The 19,857-nt window shown below is 42.8% G+C and overlaps 1 protein-coding gene across 4 annotated transcripts in view; it reads right to left on the minus strand.

Annotated features, from left to right (window-relative positions):
* Window positions 1-1,401: 1,401 nt before the first annotated feature.
* The window catches only part of gtf2e1 (general transcription factor IIE, polypeptide 1, alpha), a 58,074-nt gene continuing 39,618 nt past the window's right edge, over window positions 1,402-19,857 (minus strand). For all 4 annotated transcript variants that reach the window (XM_047156135.2, XM_017469602.3, XM_017469600.3 and 1 more), the window contains 3 exons: window positions 7,530-7,731; window positions 6,771-7,012; window positions 1,402-2,633 (listed from right to left, as the gene is read on the minus strand). In XM_047156135.2, the coding sequence (XP_047012091.1) occupies window positions 2,200-2,633; window positions 6,771-7,012; window positions 7,530-7,731 (878 nt within the window). In that variant the 3' untranslated portion in view covers window positions 1,402-2,199. The remainder of the gene's footprint in view (window positions 2,634-6,770; window positions 7,013-7,529; window positions 7,732-19,857) is intronic.

The following is a 19,857-nucleotide window of genomic DNA, read 5'->3' on the forward strand; positions in this document are numbered from 1 at the left end:
GGTCAAATGAAAAGTTTTATTTCGCAAAAGGCAGTTTGTTTGATTGTTTTTAAAGCAATGCTCATGATCATTATACCAACTTGTAGCCCAGAGACATAATCTGCATGTCCGAGGCACTCAGTCCTCCCCTGCACTACCCTAACCAGTAAAAGTGTTCGTTTTTTTCACCCACTCACGCCACACACAATCATTTTCCAAAACGGTTCCAAAGTTTTCTTACTCCAACTCTTCAAAAGCGGCAGAGGCAGACATAGACACCGAAAGACTGAATTACCTGCCAGAAATAAACTCTGGTCTGTGACTGGCTGTAACTGCGATATTATTATTTTGGTGAATTTGTAATCAAACAAACACTTAGGAGAGATAAACACCTAGTCTTTCTCAAAAAAAAAAAAAAACCACAGAAAAACAATAATATGAAAAACATCGCAAAAAACAAATCCATTTATCATTGAAATGTTCTCGAGGCGACATCGTTCTCCATTAGGATGCACCACCCCTGCCTGGAAATCAGCAATCTAACTCCAACACACATTTATAACCATACACCACATTTACCAACAGCTCTTTATTGCTGTTAAAGAACTCACTTTAACCCCCCCCCCCAAAAAAAAAAAATCATGGTGTTCATATTCAATTAAACAAAGTACACTTCCTCACAGAAAGAGAGAAGAGTGCTTGCTTGACAATGAAAGATATTTTTCCCCCCACAATAACATGTTCCCTAAATACTGTGCAGAAAGAGGAGAGGCTTAAGAGAAAATGCGGGGAGGTGAAGGATATTTAGCATGGTGATATTGAAATGCTTAGACCTTGTGACATCATGAACATGTACATATATTGTTTGTGGCCAAAAATGCTTGATTTTGCTGAAGCCTTTTTTTTTTTTTTTTTTTTTTTAAATAAAATCTGTGATGCAATCTGCGGAGTTTTTTCGGGGGCTTTTTTTTTTGCGGAAAACGACGTGAATTGGCGAAATTGCAACCACGCGAAATTGTGTCGCAGTGATGTTCGTTGGTAAATGAGACCTTTTAGCTCTAATCACGTTCGACACGTGAATTGAAGAGGGCTTTGGCTGAAGGCGCGTTGCGATGACGTCACGTGCCGCCTCTTGGAGGAGAACTGCTGTAATTTTGAAAATGTGTAAGCTGTTCCGAATATTGTGCCATTTCCTTGAGTTTGTGTCCATTTCGGCGATGGCGATTTCATGACGTCCTGGAGGGACTGTTAAGGGTTTTTTGTTTTTGTTTTCCGAGAACATCAACTGTATCTTAATATAACGGACTTGAAAGTTTGAATACAAAAATTAAATAGTCTATAATATACTATAAATGGTTTAAAAAAAAAACAACAACAACAAAAAAAAAACACAAAAATAAAATCCAAAACATTTTCTTACACACACACACACACACACACACAGTCTGATGAGCACAGGGATTATTCCACCACTCAAATAGCCATGTCCTTATCCAAATTTATGAAATTAGACCTCTAATCTAGGAAGCTAAATGATCCTTTTCAAAATAGATGCTTTGAGTAAACCAATACTAAACAATACATATACAAGCTAACACTAGGTAACTTCATAAAGCTTAGACGACACACAGACATGGAGTACTCTGTCTAACATGGCACCATTAACCATCTAGGTCTGTAATATGAATACCTATGCCGTCTCAAAGGGCAAATCTACAGCCCCTAGGACCCTCCTATGTGAGGGTGTTTTTTTTTAAATCATGCAGGCGTTCTGGAAGGTCAGTCCGTATCCAGACATTAAGTTAAACACTGAACCCTCTGCTATTTGCCCAAGAGAGTGTGGGTCTGAAAACCAAACCAGAAAAGCAGACACATCAGTGTGCATGTGTGCACGCGTGTGTGTGCGTGTGGGGGGTGGGGGGGTATTCATTCTGGAATTGAGGACAAAAATACCTGGACTGAGTGCCACTAGTGTAAGTGAGTGAGAAGAAATATCATCAGGAGTCCTGTAGAGCAGAATAATACTGCACCCCTCTGTGGGAGTCTGACCTTCAGCACAACTCCCCACACGATGTGCGTCAATGTTCCGTAGGCAACGGCGTGGTACTACAGTGGTCAAGAGAGCATAAAAAAGGAGCTAGACAGTTTATAAAAAAAAAAAATGAGAGAGAGTGCAAGAAACAGAGAGAGAGAGAGAGAGAGATTGAAAGCACAGGTTGCTCAGAAGAACATGTCCTGGAAGAGGTTTTGCCCCATCTCAATGTAGGCCTCCTTCTCCTGGGCGCTCATCTTTTCCACCAGCTCCGGCCTCTGGCTCACTTCCCTGTAGGAGTACGCTCTCCCTCCCACCATCACCACCGGCTCGTCTCCCACTTCCTCAAACTCATCGTCCTCCTCGTCCTCATCCTGTCTGCCCGGCTTCGGTGGAGCGGCGATGGCCCGGACGGGCGAGTCCTCGTCCGATTCGCTGGTGTCGCTCTCCGAGTCGCTGGCATTGGCTGCCGGGATGGGTGTCCTGTGGACGGCTCCGCCTGCTGGTGCAGCCGCACTCTTCTTTTCGTGGATGAGGAGAGCACGCATCACTTCCTCGTTCTCATCCTGCACGTGGCCACGTCCAGTCAAACCTTCCTGGGTTACCATGGAGTCCTCGCCAGCTGGGGCACAAAAACTAATTTTTAGTATGATAACTCAATGGAACAACAAAATCAATCTAGAAGCACTAGTAGTATTAAGATAGGCTGATAAACCCTATAATGGACACACCAAAACAAATAAATAAATATATAGAAAATCGGGACCTGCATTTATCAAGCATTTTACATGAAAGTCTGCACCAGTAGCATCTGTATAAATAAACCGAAATAAATAAAAAACAGAAGACATATTAAACCTTGGTTAAACAGGACTTGTTTAACAATACCCCAATAAATTGTTACCTTGAAGGTTTAAACAAGGAAACGGTTCTCACTGCGTATGAAACCTTTTTTCGTGATTTCCACCGTGCCTTATCCGTCCAAGCTAACAGCAAGGAATTTACCTCAGGTCTGTTAACCCCGAACACATTACGTGACTAATTCACGTATTCACGATGGATATTTATACTTCCCGTTGCCTCAGCAGAGGAAAAACTATCATTAAGGACAGTTCTCACCCTGGCTTTGATCTGTTCAATCTGTTGCCCTCAGGGAGACGTTACAGGTGCATCAAAACAAGGACTAGTAGATTTAAGAATAGATTCTTCCCGAAAGCTATTACCATGATAAACAAACACATGTACTGAGTCCACAGCATATGTATATATTGTCTCAAACTGTGCATTTCATAGTACCTCCCCCATCCACCCTAATATCTATCTATCGTGCATATATCTTGCATATATTGTATATCTTGTTTATTTATTTTGTTTATTTATCTTATTTATTTATCTGTGTATTATCTGTTTATTCTTCTTGTGTATTGAATGTATATGTTTGCACGGAACAAAAAGGAGTGGCTCTTAATTTCATTGTACATGTGTATAGTGACAATAAAAGGCATTCATTCATTCATTCATTCAGTTAACTTTCCCCATGTGCATTTGGCCGTTAGTGTTCGCTGCAGATGTTTGGCGTTTATGTGCACGAACACAACGAGAAAACATTGGCTCGGGGTTAAAAACCGGGGCTGACTGAGAAAGCTGATAACCAGCGTCATGAAAACGATGAACCTTAAAGCGTCATGAAACTACATTTTCAGAGATTTTAACAGAGGTGTTCGTATCACACATCATAAGAGACAATCTTACCATCCGTTAAGTTTAATTGTAGAAGAAAACTGGTTAATTCGGAGCTCTTTTCCGCTATTTCCGTCTTCCTGGTTTAAAATCTCGTCCTGTCACACGTCACAGGTAGAGACGTGGCAATGTGCTGTAGTACTTCGAGAACTTTGTGTCTCATGGTTATTCATGAGCCTGCATGTTCTTATCCTATGAGAAGATGCTGTCTCTTAATTATTCATGATAACATGTGGTTCTTTCCTACAGATGTAGCAGATGAGAGAGGCGTTTGTTTCGGTGGTGTAAGAGTTCGAGTGTTTTCTCGGGAGAGCTACGAGAATAGGAGAGAGGTGGACTGAAAGCAGTTTGTGTCTACACGATGATGCGGTACTCGGTCCCGAGAACTTTTCCATCCCTACGAATGAAGTATGTGTCTTATTTTAACCATGACGGTTTTATTTGCCTTTTGAGCTAATTAAACCGCTTAAAGCGAACGAGAGTCCGCGTTGAAGGGAAGAGCCTTTGCCTTTTTATTCGTGAAAAGCTCGAGCCTATTAGCTAACTACTATTCCGAGACTCCTCCCATTCGCGCTGCGTCCGGTTTTATTTGAGGTTTTCCTCCATAGTCACGCCAGGGGCTAATGATTCAAACAGACAGGGCAGAGGACCTGCTCTTCTATCTATTGTGTCTCCATTCAGCCCTGAGGATTGAGGAGGAGAGAAGTCCTCCGCCTCATCTGCAAGTACTTTTTATCACTATCCATATTTTTTGCGAGTGTTCTGAAGGGTTGTGCCCCTCTTCCTCTCCTGCCACACCCCCTTCCTTCTTCGCACAGCCATCCATGCCCATTGCTGCTGCATTTTTCAAACACTGAGAGGTAGACTTGAGCTGAAAGATGGAAGTTTCATGACCCTTTAATTAACCTAGGATGGATTTGTTTGAAACTTACTCTGCAACTCGGAGTCTGTTCAACTCAACGGGCCTCGATGTATGCGGAAGAGGGTAGACAGCGCTTTCCTCAGGGTGTTACACTATTCGGTGGTGCGGCATGGGCAGCAGTTTAAAGAAGATGGCTTCACGTGTCACGGAAGAAAAACGTGTCAGCCTTCACCCTCCCCGTTAGTTCGCGCTTCGTTCGAGATGAAACGCAAAAGAAGGACGGTGCAATATTTGGACTCGGGTTTTACACGTCTCCGACGTAGCTGGTCTGGACTGAAATGGTTGTTAAAATGGAAGCATAGCTGCTGTGTGTGAGGTGCAATGAAAATATAGGCCTTCGGAGTAGAGAATCATCCATACCTCCTCGAATATTTTAAGACATCTTAAGGCGGTTCTACTCCTGGTAGAGATACAAGTAAAATCTCAATAGCGCAGAACCAAACGGCCAGTCTGATTCACAACGCTTCCGGGAACCGAGAGATGTTTTGAACAACCTAAATGATAATGACCTGGTTAAGTGCCGTCATGACGATTTGGGACCTCGCCAGTTGGAATGTGCAGCACCTCTCCTAATCTGCAGATTTGTTTACTTCCCTAATACTCATCAGGAAATGATAAACAGCCGGGCTGCTTTCATGCAGACCACTCGCTCGCCATGGTTCATCAGAGTAATTGATGAAAGCCGTATTAAAATGATAGTCTCATGAGGAAATGAAAAGGACTGCGTCAACCAGAAGAGATATTACAGATAAGTACAATTATTAGGAGACAACAAAAGAAGAATCCTTCGCTCAAAAGCAACATCTGTGCAACTAGCAAAAAACATGGAACATGATGCGAAACGTTCTCTCTCATTCTGGTCGTGTCGGCGTTTAGACAGAAGTATTGTGCTTTCACAGGCATTTCTCCTCAAAAAAAAAACAAAAGGAAGAAAGAAAAAGAAAGATTAAAAAACAAGCATGGATTAACGTTAGACTGAAAGTCATGAGCTGTGTCGTCGCCATGTGGCTTATTTAATTCACAAGCTGTCAAAACTAGAGAGAGAGAGAGAGAGAGAGAGAGAGAGAGAGAGAGAGAGAGAGAGAGAGAGAGAGAGAGAGAGAGAGACAGAGAGACGCCCGTCTTCGTCTTCAGATGAAAGGATGACAGTTATGTGCAACAGGGCTCCCGAATAAATATTTACATCACGTTAACGGCCAGGGTCGTTTGAGCTTCCAAACATCAGACGAGAAATCTAGCGGGCTGAAGGAAATATATGAAATGTCAATGCAACAACAAAAAAAAAAAAAGAAACGATGTACAACCAGTAGATAAAACTCTTGAATCTAGTTAGTGAGAAGTGGTGTTGATTCCTTTTCTATAACAGCGGCTCTGACAATAGTGTCGGCAGAAAACGACGTTTATTTATTAATTAATTTATGAACGCGCTCATTCTCCTACGTCAACATTTCTATAGTAACAGCACATTCGCAGCGATTTGTATAGTGGGTGCTTCATGTACTCTAAACCTAATAATAAATGCATGTTCCAAAAAAAACAAAAACACACACTAAACTACTACAATATATTGAAGCCTTTTGTTCAGAGATGTTTACTTAATATTTATAGATGGAGTCACGGGTACCGGAACTTTGTAAAGGTCAAGAAGTTTTCCCACCACAGGAGAGTGGTAACTATAGAAACGTAGGATGTGTATATATTTGAATGAATAAAACCTCAGGGTGGAAACAGCAACACGCTATTCGGTCGTCGATCAATTTTCCGATAGCGGCGCTCCCCTGTAATGTTTCGTTCCTTAGAAACTTATTAAAAAAAAATGGCACCACATTGCAAGGGGAAAAAATGTAGCGATGCTACTAAAAGAAATGAGATTACTAAACGATCCAGAGGTTTCTTGTTAAAAGACTCGAGGGAAATGCGAAGACGGATTTCTTTATTTTTTTTCCGCTGTTATCAAAATACTTGTTTTACTAGAACACAGACACCCCTTTTGCGAGCTCGGCCCATGTCCAGTAGCAGCTCACCTAGAAATCTACAAAATAAGAAGAGCAGCACATGCAGCGATACGGTGCGCTAGAGTGGTCAAGTGGTACTGACCGGCCTTGAGGGCATCGTTCTCGTTGTAGGCTCCCTGCACGGTGCTCTGAGTCAGCCACACCGGCCTCTCTTTGTGGGGTCTGGCCTCGGCAGCCTGGGCCTGCTGGCTCTCCTGCTCCTCCATGTTGATCACGACATTCTGCGTGTACATATCCGCATATGACGAGCCCTTCGTCCTCCAGACGTCCTGACCTGCCATTCCAGCCCCCGCCGGACCTCCGGATGCAGCCGCGCGCTCCCGACTGCAGGGCGAGACAGAGAAACGTGTAGTGGTAATAATATCTGCATATTGCTAACCGCATGATAAAGACGACCATAAAGCAGTGGTCACCAACCCTGTTCCTTGAGCTCTGCAGCTTTCAACTCCATCTAAAATCTAACACACCGGTTATAGTTAATCAAGTACTTCTTAAGGCAATGATTAGATGGTCAGGCGGGCAGGATTACAGTCTTCAGGAAGACAGACATCCAGGAACAGGGTTGGTGACCACTGATGTAAATGTTTGCACTAAAACGAACATTCAGCACAACCCCTTTCACTAGACTGAATAAAAACCTAATTAGCTGCCTGAAAAGAACATGACTGTAGTGAACCTTTATAAAGGGTCAATTAGTAATGCATTTAAGAGTGATTTGTTCGCAATGACCTAGGTCCAATACACTACAGTTTCCTCCGTCAAACACACAGCCCCCACTGAAGGCTGAGAACGTGAACAAGTGGACCCCCCCCCCCCCCCCCCGAAAAAAAAAGGCCTTCACCTCTGTTTCAGAGCAGGGATTTCTGTAGGCTCTGGCTCCAGTAGCTCATGCGACAGGTTGACGTCTTCAGTCTCTCGTAGCAACACGTAAATGGGCTCGATCTGCTCGTTGAAGCGGGCGACCAGTGTCCGCGCGTCTTTCTTCGGCACGGCCGACTCGTCCTCCTCCACCTCGGTCTGGCAGAACGTACAGCGGAACGTCCCTGTGACAGCGACAGAGAGCATACGTCACCCATGCTTATTTCAAAAGGTCACTTTTTTATTATAATAATAATAATAATAATAATAATAATAATAATAATAATAATCCATATTCTAGGTAGAGTATAAGCTGTAAACACACTTTTGCATGCACTCAGACAATAGTTGCTGGTGGGGAGTTGCTGGTTGGCCATCTGCTGCTGAAGTTATTTACAGACACATTGATGAGAGCATACACAGCAGTATTTTGTGTGTGTGTGCGCGCGTGTGTGTATATTAAAGCCGTGCAGGACCGATATGAAAGCAGTCACACACACTGTGAGCTCAAAATCTCAATATCAGTGATCTCGGTCGAAATACTGCGATAAAGTCAGAAAACAGAGGGAACTGCACTGAACGATGCTCAATTTCTCAAACAGCAATATAACAATCCACTTCCAAATATAATGCAACTTTAAAACAAAAAGTCAATAACAGGAGCTCCGACAGCACTGAACAGTGCACACAGTACGCTGCAGATTCTGGGGTTTGAATCCTGACAAATGAACACTCAGAGGAGGGATTTTTTTTCCCCCAGCTTTAAAAATGGTTAAGACTGTGGCCCAGGTCATAAAAAAAAAATAAAAAGGTTAACAGCTGCTACACAACACCCTGCGATTCATTACTTACCCTACTAACAACCTTCTTTCTTCATACACACCATATGGCCAGAATTATTTGGACACCTGCCCATCACACCCATATGCATTCATCAAACTGTTAGAAGCACATTCTTGTATGCTGAAGATGTACAATTTCCCTTCAGGGGTCCAAACATGTTCCATAATAACAGGAAGTGGAGTGGCCTGCACAGAGCCCTGACCTCAATGCTCTTGGCCTCCTCACCCGATATCAGCACCTGACCTCACTAATGCTCTTGTGGCTGAATGAGCAGAAATCCCCCACAGAGGAAAGCCTTCCTAGAGGAGTGGCGCTTATTATAAAACAGCAAATGGGGGACTAAATCTGGAATGGAAATGTCCAACAAGTACATATGAAGGTCAGGTGTCTACAAACATTTGGCCATATAACGCAGGAGCAAAGAAAATCAGATTTGCAACATGGTACATTTACACTGTGCTTATATCCGCTGGCAACGAGAGTAGAATCCAACCCAAGCACAGAGCTGTGCGGTCGCTCCGTGTTGAACTGGCGTCCCATCTAGTGTGTTCTCCCTCCTTGCCAAGACACGCTCCAAATCCACCAATCACGGCTGTGTAGGAATCCAGGGATTTGAGGGACAGTGAGTGACTTCTACAAAAAGTATGAATAGAAATAAGCACGAGTTTTGTACACATCGGTACGGATACTTTCCTGTAGGAGGATCTCAGCCGTCCACAAACGAGCAGATTCGTCATCAAGCATCACTGCAGGAGGATGAGGTGGCAGACAGACTCGCGCCACTTTCCACCCCATTCATTCAAACATCTCTACTGCCCAATCACAATGAACACAGATTGACTTCCAAAAGCCTGTTCAAGTATAAAGCAGCGATCACACTGGATTTTCTCCATCCACAGGGTGGAGCAACATTATCCGAGTATGGTCGGCATGAGAGTGGTCCTTCAGTGAACGGCTGATCGTAATCAGCTAGCTAGATTGTCGTTTGAGTGATCAGAGAGACGATATGATAATTGATTCGAAGAAAAAGCGTTGTCTTCACAATCAAAGCTCAAGTGTTTCTCGAAGATGTGACCAACGCGCTGTGCTCGTTTACTATTGGACAACGTTTCCGAGATCGGCGGATTCACGGAGGTAGAAATAAGCTCATGTAGATGAATTCTGTGCAAAGAGGAACCAGAGGTGGAAAAGCCTTTTATCACGCAACGCGTCGTCTTCCATTTACGCCTCCATGTTGGGCTGTTTGTTTGTTTGTTTGTGACCGATGTGTCCACTGATGAAGTCAGGCTTCATCTTTATTGGCCGAGTACAAGATGCTTATTGCTTTCTCGCTGCACTAGACAGCCACATATTTAGGAATTCAGGCTAAGTAAAGCCAGAAAGCTGCTCTGGGTTTTTTTTTTGAGCTGGAGGGGGGAAAAAAAAGAAAAAGAAAAAAAAAAAATCAGCAAAGGAAATGATTCATTGCAATTTCCATTTTGAAAAGCCCTTTTGGCAAGCTGACAAAACGCCGCAGAAGCACTTGTGAAAAAACAATCACCTCCGCCTGGGCCATTTATTATAGCGTACAACTTAGCCGTCTGATTGAGGGGACGAGGAAAGAAAACAACTTGAGCGAGACAGAGAGAGACAGAGAGCAAGATAAGTGAATACAAACAAGGATTTGTGCCATGCTGATGACATCACACCAACTCCCTCAGTAAGAAAAGGCACTTGGCATCTCAATTTTTCTTCATTTCTCCATTTCAGTCTTGCCAGTAAGCAAGCATTGTGCAAAAGTGTGTGTATATATATATATATATTTTTAATTTTTTTTTTAAAGGAAGTAAATAAACAAAAACAATAAGGGAGCAATCCAGAACCATCATTAATCCAACGCCACTGTCACAGCCAGAAGAGCTGCAAGACTGAGTGACGGACTCAATCCTCAATACATAGTCCTGGACAGCGATATTCACATTCTTACAGACGAAGAGATAAGAGGCAAATAAAACTGCCCGTCAGTGGAAGGTGGGGTAGCGGAGGTGAAACAACGACGCACACAAAACCACTTTTTATTCAAAGAGAGAGACAAATTGGCACTAAGCTACAGCTAGGTGCAAAACACCTGCACAAATACGTCTGCTGGCGCTTAGTTACAAACCAGCTGTATTTCGTTTTAATCTCCGTAAATGGACGATGACGAAAATAAATAAATAAACGCACAAACAAATAAATAAATAATCCTTACTTTGCTTTTTAATAAGCAGGACAAAAGGAGTGGTAATGGTGGCACAATCAGTAAAACACACTCTCATTCTTCGACAAGAAATAGACATCACATGCTGGCACGCACACACACACACACACACTACTTTACTTAGAAGGACAGAAGCCCATTTGTGAGACAGGCGTTCATTAAGTGGTTCAGACGGAATAAAATGGGTCTCATCTTTTCCGCGTAGAAATCTTTTCCTCCATCATCATGTATGAATGCGTCTAAATTACACGGTGCTGCTTCGTCAAAGCTCTCTGTGAAAGAAAAACGGAGCTCTGCGCTCTCGGGTAACTGGAAACAATAGGTTTAAGAAGAAGAAAGAAAAAAAAAAAAAGAAGAAGAAGGAAAAAAAAAAAAAAAGGCGGTGTGCATGACCCGATTTAAAAAGCGAGGTGGGAAATTGTTAGTGATCTTATAAGACAATTGCAGTTTTTAAAAAGGATGCTTTCACATATGCAGTGTTCAGGCGGTTTCAATTAAACCCTGGCGCTTTTGTTCGTTTACTCGGGTCGGAACACGGCAGGACCGTCCTGAGCGTATGAGCGACGTGGTCTCGGTTTGCTTCCAATCACACTGCGGGAAGAAAGCAATTGGATCCGGAATCGACCTGACGGCAGAAAGTGAACCGGACGTGTTGTGTATTTTGGATTGCAGCCCTCAAGTTGTTGGGGTTTTTTTTGTTTTTTTGCAGATGTGCAATGTTAATCTGAGCCACGAGGCACAAACTGAGCCAAAGCACAGAGCTGAAATGCTGCAGAAATGTCATATTCTGGAGATTTGGACCGATAATTAAAAAGAGACCCAAAAAAAAACCTGGATGCATGCATAAAACGGTTTAAGCTAGTTATTTATATCATTATTATACAGCCATTTATTCAGCGGGTGTTCTATACTCTATGTGCTTGGGTGATTTTGGAGATTTCTACATGCACTTATCTTTTTCCCAGTCACTGTAGGAGTTTTATGAATACCTTTTCGGCCACGTGCACCCCCTCGGCCGACGTTTGCTTCATTATATGCGGTGTGAAAATGAACTAAAACCGAACTGCGAATGAATTAAAAGCATCAATCTCACTCTGACTCGGATTCAGCAAGCGGACTAATAGACATGAAAGTGCCCTAAACATTGTAAGGTGTTTTGTTTCCCCCTCTTTAAATGGCACTTGCTATTGAATTCTAAAACATGATAAATGTATAATCCTTCGTGTGCGTCTGTCACCATGACTAGAAAAAAACACCACACACACACACACACACAGACACAGTGTAGGATGTGCATGAAGTATGACTGGAAAGGGTTTGGGGGAGGAAGTGGGAGCATGAATGAGACTAAAGGAAAAAGAAAGCGAGGACTGGGCAGGATGTTTATGAAAGAGTAACACCTCTCTCAGTGACCCCCCTCCCCCTTTCCTCCCCTGCTTTCCTGTCTGGTCAAGCAATACAGCAATCAAACAAGTAATCATCTAATCAAATCAACATTCACACTCAACATGCCGGTGCTCAGCCGTACCTCGCGTCACGTCTGGGTCCAAAATGATGGATAATGAAAGAAAAAGAAAAAAAAAAAGTTCCCATCGTGATCATAATGAAAGCATTGTTGTTTGAGATTCTGCAGCATTCTACACAATCAACGTATACAATCAGTTTAAAAAGGTCATACTGGTTAGTCATACAACTGCTCGCACGTATTCGCTCAAATGAATGGACGCCGATAATGCAGATGATGCTCTAAAACATCTCATTTATTCAGTGGCATTTCAGATGAAGATGTTCGAACCAAGTCTTGCAAAAATAAGGTGTTCTGGGAAAGTGGCCCTCAGTGCTTGCTGTTTTAAAAGTCAATCTGACCGACCGGCTGATTCGGATTCCCTACATCGTTTAATGAATGCATTACTAACACCTATTTATCCCTTAAATTCAATCAAAAAAAAACAAAGCAAGTACACAGCCTGGTTATCAACTTTTGTCATGTCCCTTGAATAGAAACAATTAGAAAACTTCTAATTATGCGATAAAATGCTTGTGTGGAACAGGTGGCAGCAGGTAGCGCTGTCACTTCTCTGGTTCAAGCCACGTGTCCATATTGGTTTCTTCCAGACTCTCGGGTTTCCTCCGTGCCGGAAGGTGAACTGGTTATGCTCCCTGAATCCGGCTCAGGACCTACTGTGATCCTGACCAAAATAAAGTGCTTACTGAAGATGAATCAATATGTCGATTATTAATTCTTGTGAATAAATTCCACCGTCTTGTTTATAAAGGTGAAAACGTCGAGAGCGTCTAAAATTAGAGTGCGTATGAATCAGCACCCTGGGCGCACGGTGGCTTAATAGTTCGCTTCACACCGCCAGGGTTGGGGATTTGATTCCCGCTGCTGCCCTGTGTGTGTGGAGTTCACATGTTCTCCCCATACTGCAAGGTTTCCTCTGGGTTTCCTCCCCCAGGTCCAAAGACATGCATGGTAGGCTGATTGTCATGTCCAAAGTGTCCGTAGTGTATGGATGGGTGTGTGAATCTGTGTGCAAGTGGGCCCTGCGATGGATTGGCAACCTGTCCAGGGTGTACCCCGCCTTGTGCCTGATGCTCCCTAGGATAGATCCAGGTTCCCCGTGACCCTCAAGGATAAGCGGTATAGAAGATGGATGGATCGATCAGTTCCCTAGCTCAGTAGATCAGGCGGTCGGCCATTTTAAGTGCGGTCTCAATTGCAAAATCCTTCCAGTGCATTGGAACGTTCGCTCCCAAAAATATCCCACAATGCACCAAGGAGCACCTACGCTCACTACGTTTCCTTACTGGAAGTGACGTCATATTTTCTAAAGCCTCTCAGCTCGAAAAACGTGTGGGATGAACTTTTAGCCAACTTGTATTGTAGCTTATTGCAGCTCTCAAGCGATTTTTAAACTTAAGTTGACGCTGTACACGGTTTGTTTGAGTCTAATGACTTAAGTGTTTCACGCTTTAAAAAGAAATCCACTAGCCAGCTTATGGTCCTGCTTGAAGCATCACCTAGGAAACACATGTGATTGCGCTAACAAATGTTTATGACGTATAAGGTCAAAGATATCGGTCCTGCCTGTTGTTGGTAGGCGAACTCGTGTACGCGATATACCGATTCACAACCTAGAGCTAATCGAGATGCAGCCTTAGTCTTGTTTTTCATCTAGTAAACTAACCGGATTTAGTGACAAACTATCACCTCCTAATTTAAGTATATTCTCAAGCCAACTTGAGAATTATTGGCACCCTTAATAAATGCTGTGTGTAATGTTCAAGGGATGCTGTCTGCAAAGCATCAATATCAAAAATGATTGGAACCCCACAGTTACTGCGTGGTGTCTTCCTCTAAATGTCCAACAAGCTCCGAGAGACTTGGGCATAGGACTGGGTGACATATTGAAAAAAGTAAATCGCATAATTATTTCACGATATCGATATTCTGAGATATCGCCGGTATGGTGATTTTTAAAAAAACAAAACAAAAAAACGTTTTTAATCATTACAAATTAAATGGTACTGAATGGATGCTGTTGATTTGATGTAAACATTCTTTTAAACTTAATCTATTTGGTCCTTGTAGGCATTTCAGAAAAGTATCGGCAAACTCAGTTTAACGTTTGTTGGCGTTTGTGTTTATTTTACTACTGTTTTGTAGACCGTTTGTTAAATTATATATTGTGATGCGCATCGTGTATGGTAGAAACGTCCTCAAGTATCGTGATATGATATTTGCGTCGTATCGCCCAGCTCTGCTTGGGCAGGACCCTGGACCGTCCTCCATGCAGAAATCCTCCATCTCAAGCTCCTTATTAGTTGTGTGTATGTGCATGTTCTATTCATTCTGACCACAAGTGTTCAATCCGGTTCAAATCTAAAGACTTCGATTGCTATCGCGAAAAACAGTGATTGTGTCCCTCGAGAGTCTCTGTTCATTATGGAAGGCACATTTCTAGCTATTATTTCACCGAACAGGCTACACGATTACTAGTCCAGGCTCTTGTCACGTCAAAACTGTACTGCAACGCACTACTCTGGGGCCTCCCAGCCAACGCCATCAAACCCCTTGAGATGATTCAGAATGCAGCAGCACGTCTCGTCTTCAACCAGCCCGAAAGGACCCATGTCACACTCCTCTTCATCTCCCTCCACTGGCTTCCTGTAGCCGCCCGCATCAAATTCAAGACCTTGATGCTCACGTACATGACCTTGTCTGGATCAGCAACCCTCTACCTCAACACTCACTGAAGGTTTACGTTCCCTCACGCAATCTGCTATCGGTTAACGACCGACGCTTAGTAATGCCTACTCAGTGTGGCACAAGGTCCCTTTCCAGAACCTTCACGCTAACTGTCCCTCAGTGATGGAATGAACTTCCGACCTCAATTTGGACGACAGAATCTCTCACTATCTTCAAAACACAGCTAAAGACCCACCTCTTCGGGAAGCACCTAACTAACCCCTAAAATACCAACCCCACATTATCAAAAAAATTTTTAAAAATACCTACTCTGTGCACTTTGCTTCTCTAGAACTCAATTAAAAGATCTTATATGGTAGCACTACTTGTATTGCTCTCCGCTTGATATATCTCATTGCTTGTATTTCCATATTAGTAAGTCGCTTTGGATAAAGGCGTCTGCTGAATGAATAAATGTAAATGTATCGTCTTGCCGAAAGACTCCACCTATAGACAAGTTTTGGAAATTCGTGATGCCATTAAATTTTACACAAGACCTCTTGGCCATCCAACAAACACTTCAAGTGCAAAGGTCCTGTAAGCATCTCTTGACCGCTTTGCCTACGACGGACGCACTGCAGCGGTCCCCCGAGCCTGCAGGTCTGTTCCGTATAAGATCACGATCCGACTGCGCTTTCTTCCCCAGCGACCAGTCAATCGTGGAACTCCGTCTCCACGGAGTCACCTCTATACGTTTTGCTCACATTTTCATCCAGGCTCAGTGAATGTCCGCTGGCACCACTGACAAAGTCTTTCTTCACCTTGTCAAGCGCGAACACTGCAGCAACTGGAATCGTTGTCAGCTCCTCAAACAGCAAAGCACTTGGATTGCAATCTGCTTCACTTGTAAGTCACTTTGGATAAAAGCGTCTGTCGACTGAATCAAAGTGAATGGAATATACTGCATCCCAGATTGCATTATTTAAATAAAAAAAACCCACTGAACAAAACTTCTATTCAAGACTGCTGCTGAAGGACTCCATTATATAACAAATATATACAGTCATGATGTGACTTCCAGCAAGAACACCTTGGTGATGATGGGTAATGTAAAATAACAAGAGCTCTCGACAGATATGAAAGTGTAGTGAAGCTGCTTGCACAGAGCGTTCCTAAAGCTCGGGAGGGCGAGACATCACGTACACGTGTGCATGTGTGTTGGAGACGGCCAGCGGTCGGGTTGCTCTTTACCCATCCTTCTGCTTGCCCGTCCCACTGTGTATCCTAGCAACAGCCTTTTCCTTCTCTTCATCATCACTTGCTCCTTTCACGCCTTTGTTTCTCTAAACATCCTTTCTCCTATCCAGCTTTTTTTTTTGGCGAACAACATGGCCGGTGGTGTGGATTTGGATTCTAGGACTGATTCTATGGACATGAAAAAGTGTCTAGCTTTTATAACCAAGTAAGTCATTCCATGCTAAAACTTCATCCCAAGTGGAGTGAGCATGCGTGCGCGAGAGGGACTTCTTGTCCAAGGACTGAGCAAAAGGACACTAATATTGACATTGTAATAACTGATGTCTCAGTTAGGATTGTATAACAATTCTATCCTTCTATGATATCCAGCGGTGTTTATTCCGATTATATTACGCGATATAATATTACCACACCGGCCAACCTTTCCGCATTTTCCGTAGGAGCGCCGCAATTGATCATCGGACCGTGCTACTTCAGACTACGTCTTCTTTTTCGCCCCAATAAAATGGCAGACATGCCAATCGAAACGTGAACCTGGGATGATTCTCGTAAAGGTTTTGAAGCCGACACGGCTTGGAAGCTCCGCCCCCTTTTCCCAATCTCGCACAACGAACTCTGGAAATCGCTCTCTTTCGGTCAAGATAGACCGAGAATGCTCGGAGATCATTATTACGAGATAAAATCCGTCAATGTACGTTCGATTTTGCGAACATTAGACAAGACTACAGTTGACATCGGTTAACTACGGTTCTTACGAATGCTGGGGTTTACCGAAACGGAAAAAATGTTGGAAGGTTTTGACCTAAATACATTATATTTGCAATACATTTTCACACATACTGCCAATTCTAACAGTTTACATATAACGTTATTGGTGATAAAGTGATCAAATATGCGGATTTTATTTATTTATTTACTGTATTTCGCAGAATCGTTCGTTTTCTATTCTGGAAGATTAAATCATTCATTGTGATTTTTTTCAAAAGGGGAAAAAAAAAAAAAAAAAAAAAAAAAAAAAAAAAAAAAAACACGAGCAGGGAAAAAGCAATAAACAAACTTGGTCTGAGTAGACTGAGGTATTGTGGGTATTGTCAGTATTTCTTTTTATAACAAATTACAGCTCTTGTAGAAAGATTAAACATTATCATTTCAAACTGAATCCTTCAAATTGTAAAGTGTTACAGCTTTGTATTTATTTTATTTGCCCTGCTTTTCAGTGTAACAATGATTTCATGTATTTAGTATTGTAAACATCTTTTTTTTTTTTTAAAAAAGCAACGGTACTGTTTGAACTCCTATATAATCATGAAACATATCGTGTATTGTAGAAACCTCCTTGAGTATTGAGACGCAAAACTTGTCAAATCTCCCACCCCTACTCCGCCCGCTCTCTTCTCGCTGTCAGAATGCATAAAAATCAGCTAGATGCTGTCTAATGTATAATTTATTTCATCTGAAACATCACCTCAGGTGGCAGTATGGTAAACCTGAAGCACCCGACATGCTTATGCCAACACCCAGCATGCCGTTCTGTTCACGTCGGTTCATCTGAGAGGATGAGACATTCGTCCTGCAGAGCTCCGCTTCAGAAACACCGCAACTCCAATCAGAATTCAGTGCACGTCTTATCCACGGTAGAGCAGACCAAAGTTGTGTGCGTGCGTGTTACTTTGTTAGCAGATAGATAAATCAGAATCTACAGCCGATGGAAACTACACAGTACAAGTTAGTTAGTTACATTTATGGAGCGTTTTTCAAGACACACTTTTCTGCGCCAGAACACCCACCACACCCCAGCGGAGAGGAGAGAGTGATGTAGCTAATTCAGAGATGGGGATAATCAGGGGGCCGTGATGGAGAAGGGCCAAAGGGGGAATTTCGCCAGGACACCTAGGTTATACCTCTACTCTCTTATGATAAGCATCCTGGGATTTTTAATGACTACAGAGAGTCCGGACCTCGGTTTAACGTCTCATCCGAAAGCCGGTACTGTTTTTACAGTATAATGTCCCTGGGGCATTAGGTTCCAGACAGAGCACAGGGTGAGCGCCCCCTGCTGACCTCACTAATACCACTTCCAACAGCAACCTTAGTTTTCCCCAGGTGGTCTCCCATCCAGGTACAGGCCACACTCAACCCTGCTTAACTTCAGTGGGAAACCAGGTGAGAACTGCAGGGAGATATGGCTCTGACAAGTGCTGATATGAGAGGGAGTAAAGCTGGCAGCATACTTCAAACGACAAACGACTAAGTGAAAAAGCAAAAAGGACTCCGTGTACGTCTTCCTAGGAAACACCGCGGTTTGAGGGCACGCGGTGGCACAGAAAGGGCTCCGAGCTGAGCAGACTTCAGAACGTTGCAGCGTTGCAGGTCGGTTTCACCGCGAACAACTTTTGCCCTGCTGTGACACAAAAAACGCTTTATTTATGATATAATACCTTCTGAAATTTCACGTTTAGAAACTCTGCAATAATAGCCATGAGAGAATTCGACAGCATTGAACTGTGTGTATTGGGCTCATTTGAGACTATTTTTACAGCAGGCATAGCTGAAACTATTTATTTTTAAAAAATAAATAATAATAATAATAATAATAATAATAATAATAATAATAATAATATTTTTTAAAAAGCACAGTCAGTGTTGAAAAAGGCACAAATGCGGCAGAATGAGATACCTGTTGTAGTCCTGTTTTTTTTAAAAAAAATTTATATATATAATTTTTTTTTTAAAAAGCATAAAAATGAAAAGATGCCACCAAAAGGTAGCATATATATGAGAAAACTGTGCTGCTGTTGCAACTTCCACAATCACAAGCAAAATACTGAACCCAGAAATCAAACCTCAAATCTGTGTACTGACCCGAGCAACAGTGCGATACTCGGACCAATCACGGACCCGGAAGAAAAGATGACATGGTGTAAGAACTGAAACACCGTTTCTCACTCAAAAACTGTCTTTTTACAACGTGAGCACAAAGACAGCTGAGGAAACAGACTTGTTAGTCTTGATTAAACTCGTACCGTCTCTGTACACATCAAAACAACTCGATCAGAATGTAATATTTACACAACTCTCTGCTGCCATCTAGTGTGCACAGTTAAATCTCCAGGCACCTCAGCTACAAAAATCACACACACATACAGTACGTGTTCATCATCAGATCAGGATCAGTGTACACAATGCACAAAACGGACACCTCACTGGTATGTACTGATTAAAATGACTCATTCGTAAAGCTCTAGGCATCAGCAGGTCAACAAGCAGCCACAGGTTCACCAACACTGGATAGTTATAGACTGGAAAACATCTGTTCTTTTTCTGTTCAGTTTCACTGAAGGCTCAGATTCCTGCTGATGGCTGACGGGAGTGGAACCCGACGTGGTCAACTGCTGTTGTGGCCAGTTCATCTCAAGGTTTAACGTGCTGTGTGTTCGGAGATGCTCATAATCTTCCTGTCAGCTTAAACCAGTCTGGCCATCCTCCTCCTCTGACCTTCATCATCAACGGGGGCGTTTCTGCACACGCTGCACAGGTCCCCCCCCCCACACCATTCTGTGTGACCTCAACACTGCTGTGTGTGAAAATCCCAGAAGATAAGCAGTTCCTGAAACACTTAAACCAGCCCATCTGACCCAAACAACCATGAGATCACTTTTTTCCCCTCCATTCTGATGTTTGATGTGAACATCGATGCTCTTGACCTGTATCGACATGATTTTATACTTTGCACTGCTGCCACATGATTGGCTCATCATGAATGAGGTGCACAGGTGCTCC

Source organism: Ictalurus punctatus, chromosome 6 (genome assembly GCF_001660625.3).
Source record: "Ictalurus punctatus breed USDA103 chromosome 6, Coco_2.0, whole genome shotgun sequence".
Taxonomy (NCBI): domain Eukaryota; kingdom Metazoa; phylum Chordata; class Actinopteri; order Siluriformes; family Ictaluridae; genus Ictalurus; species Ictalurus punctatus.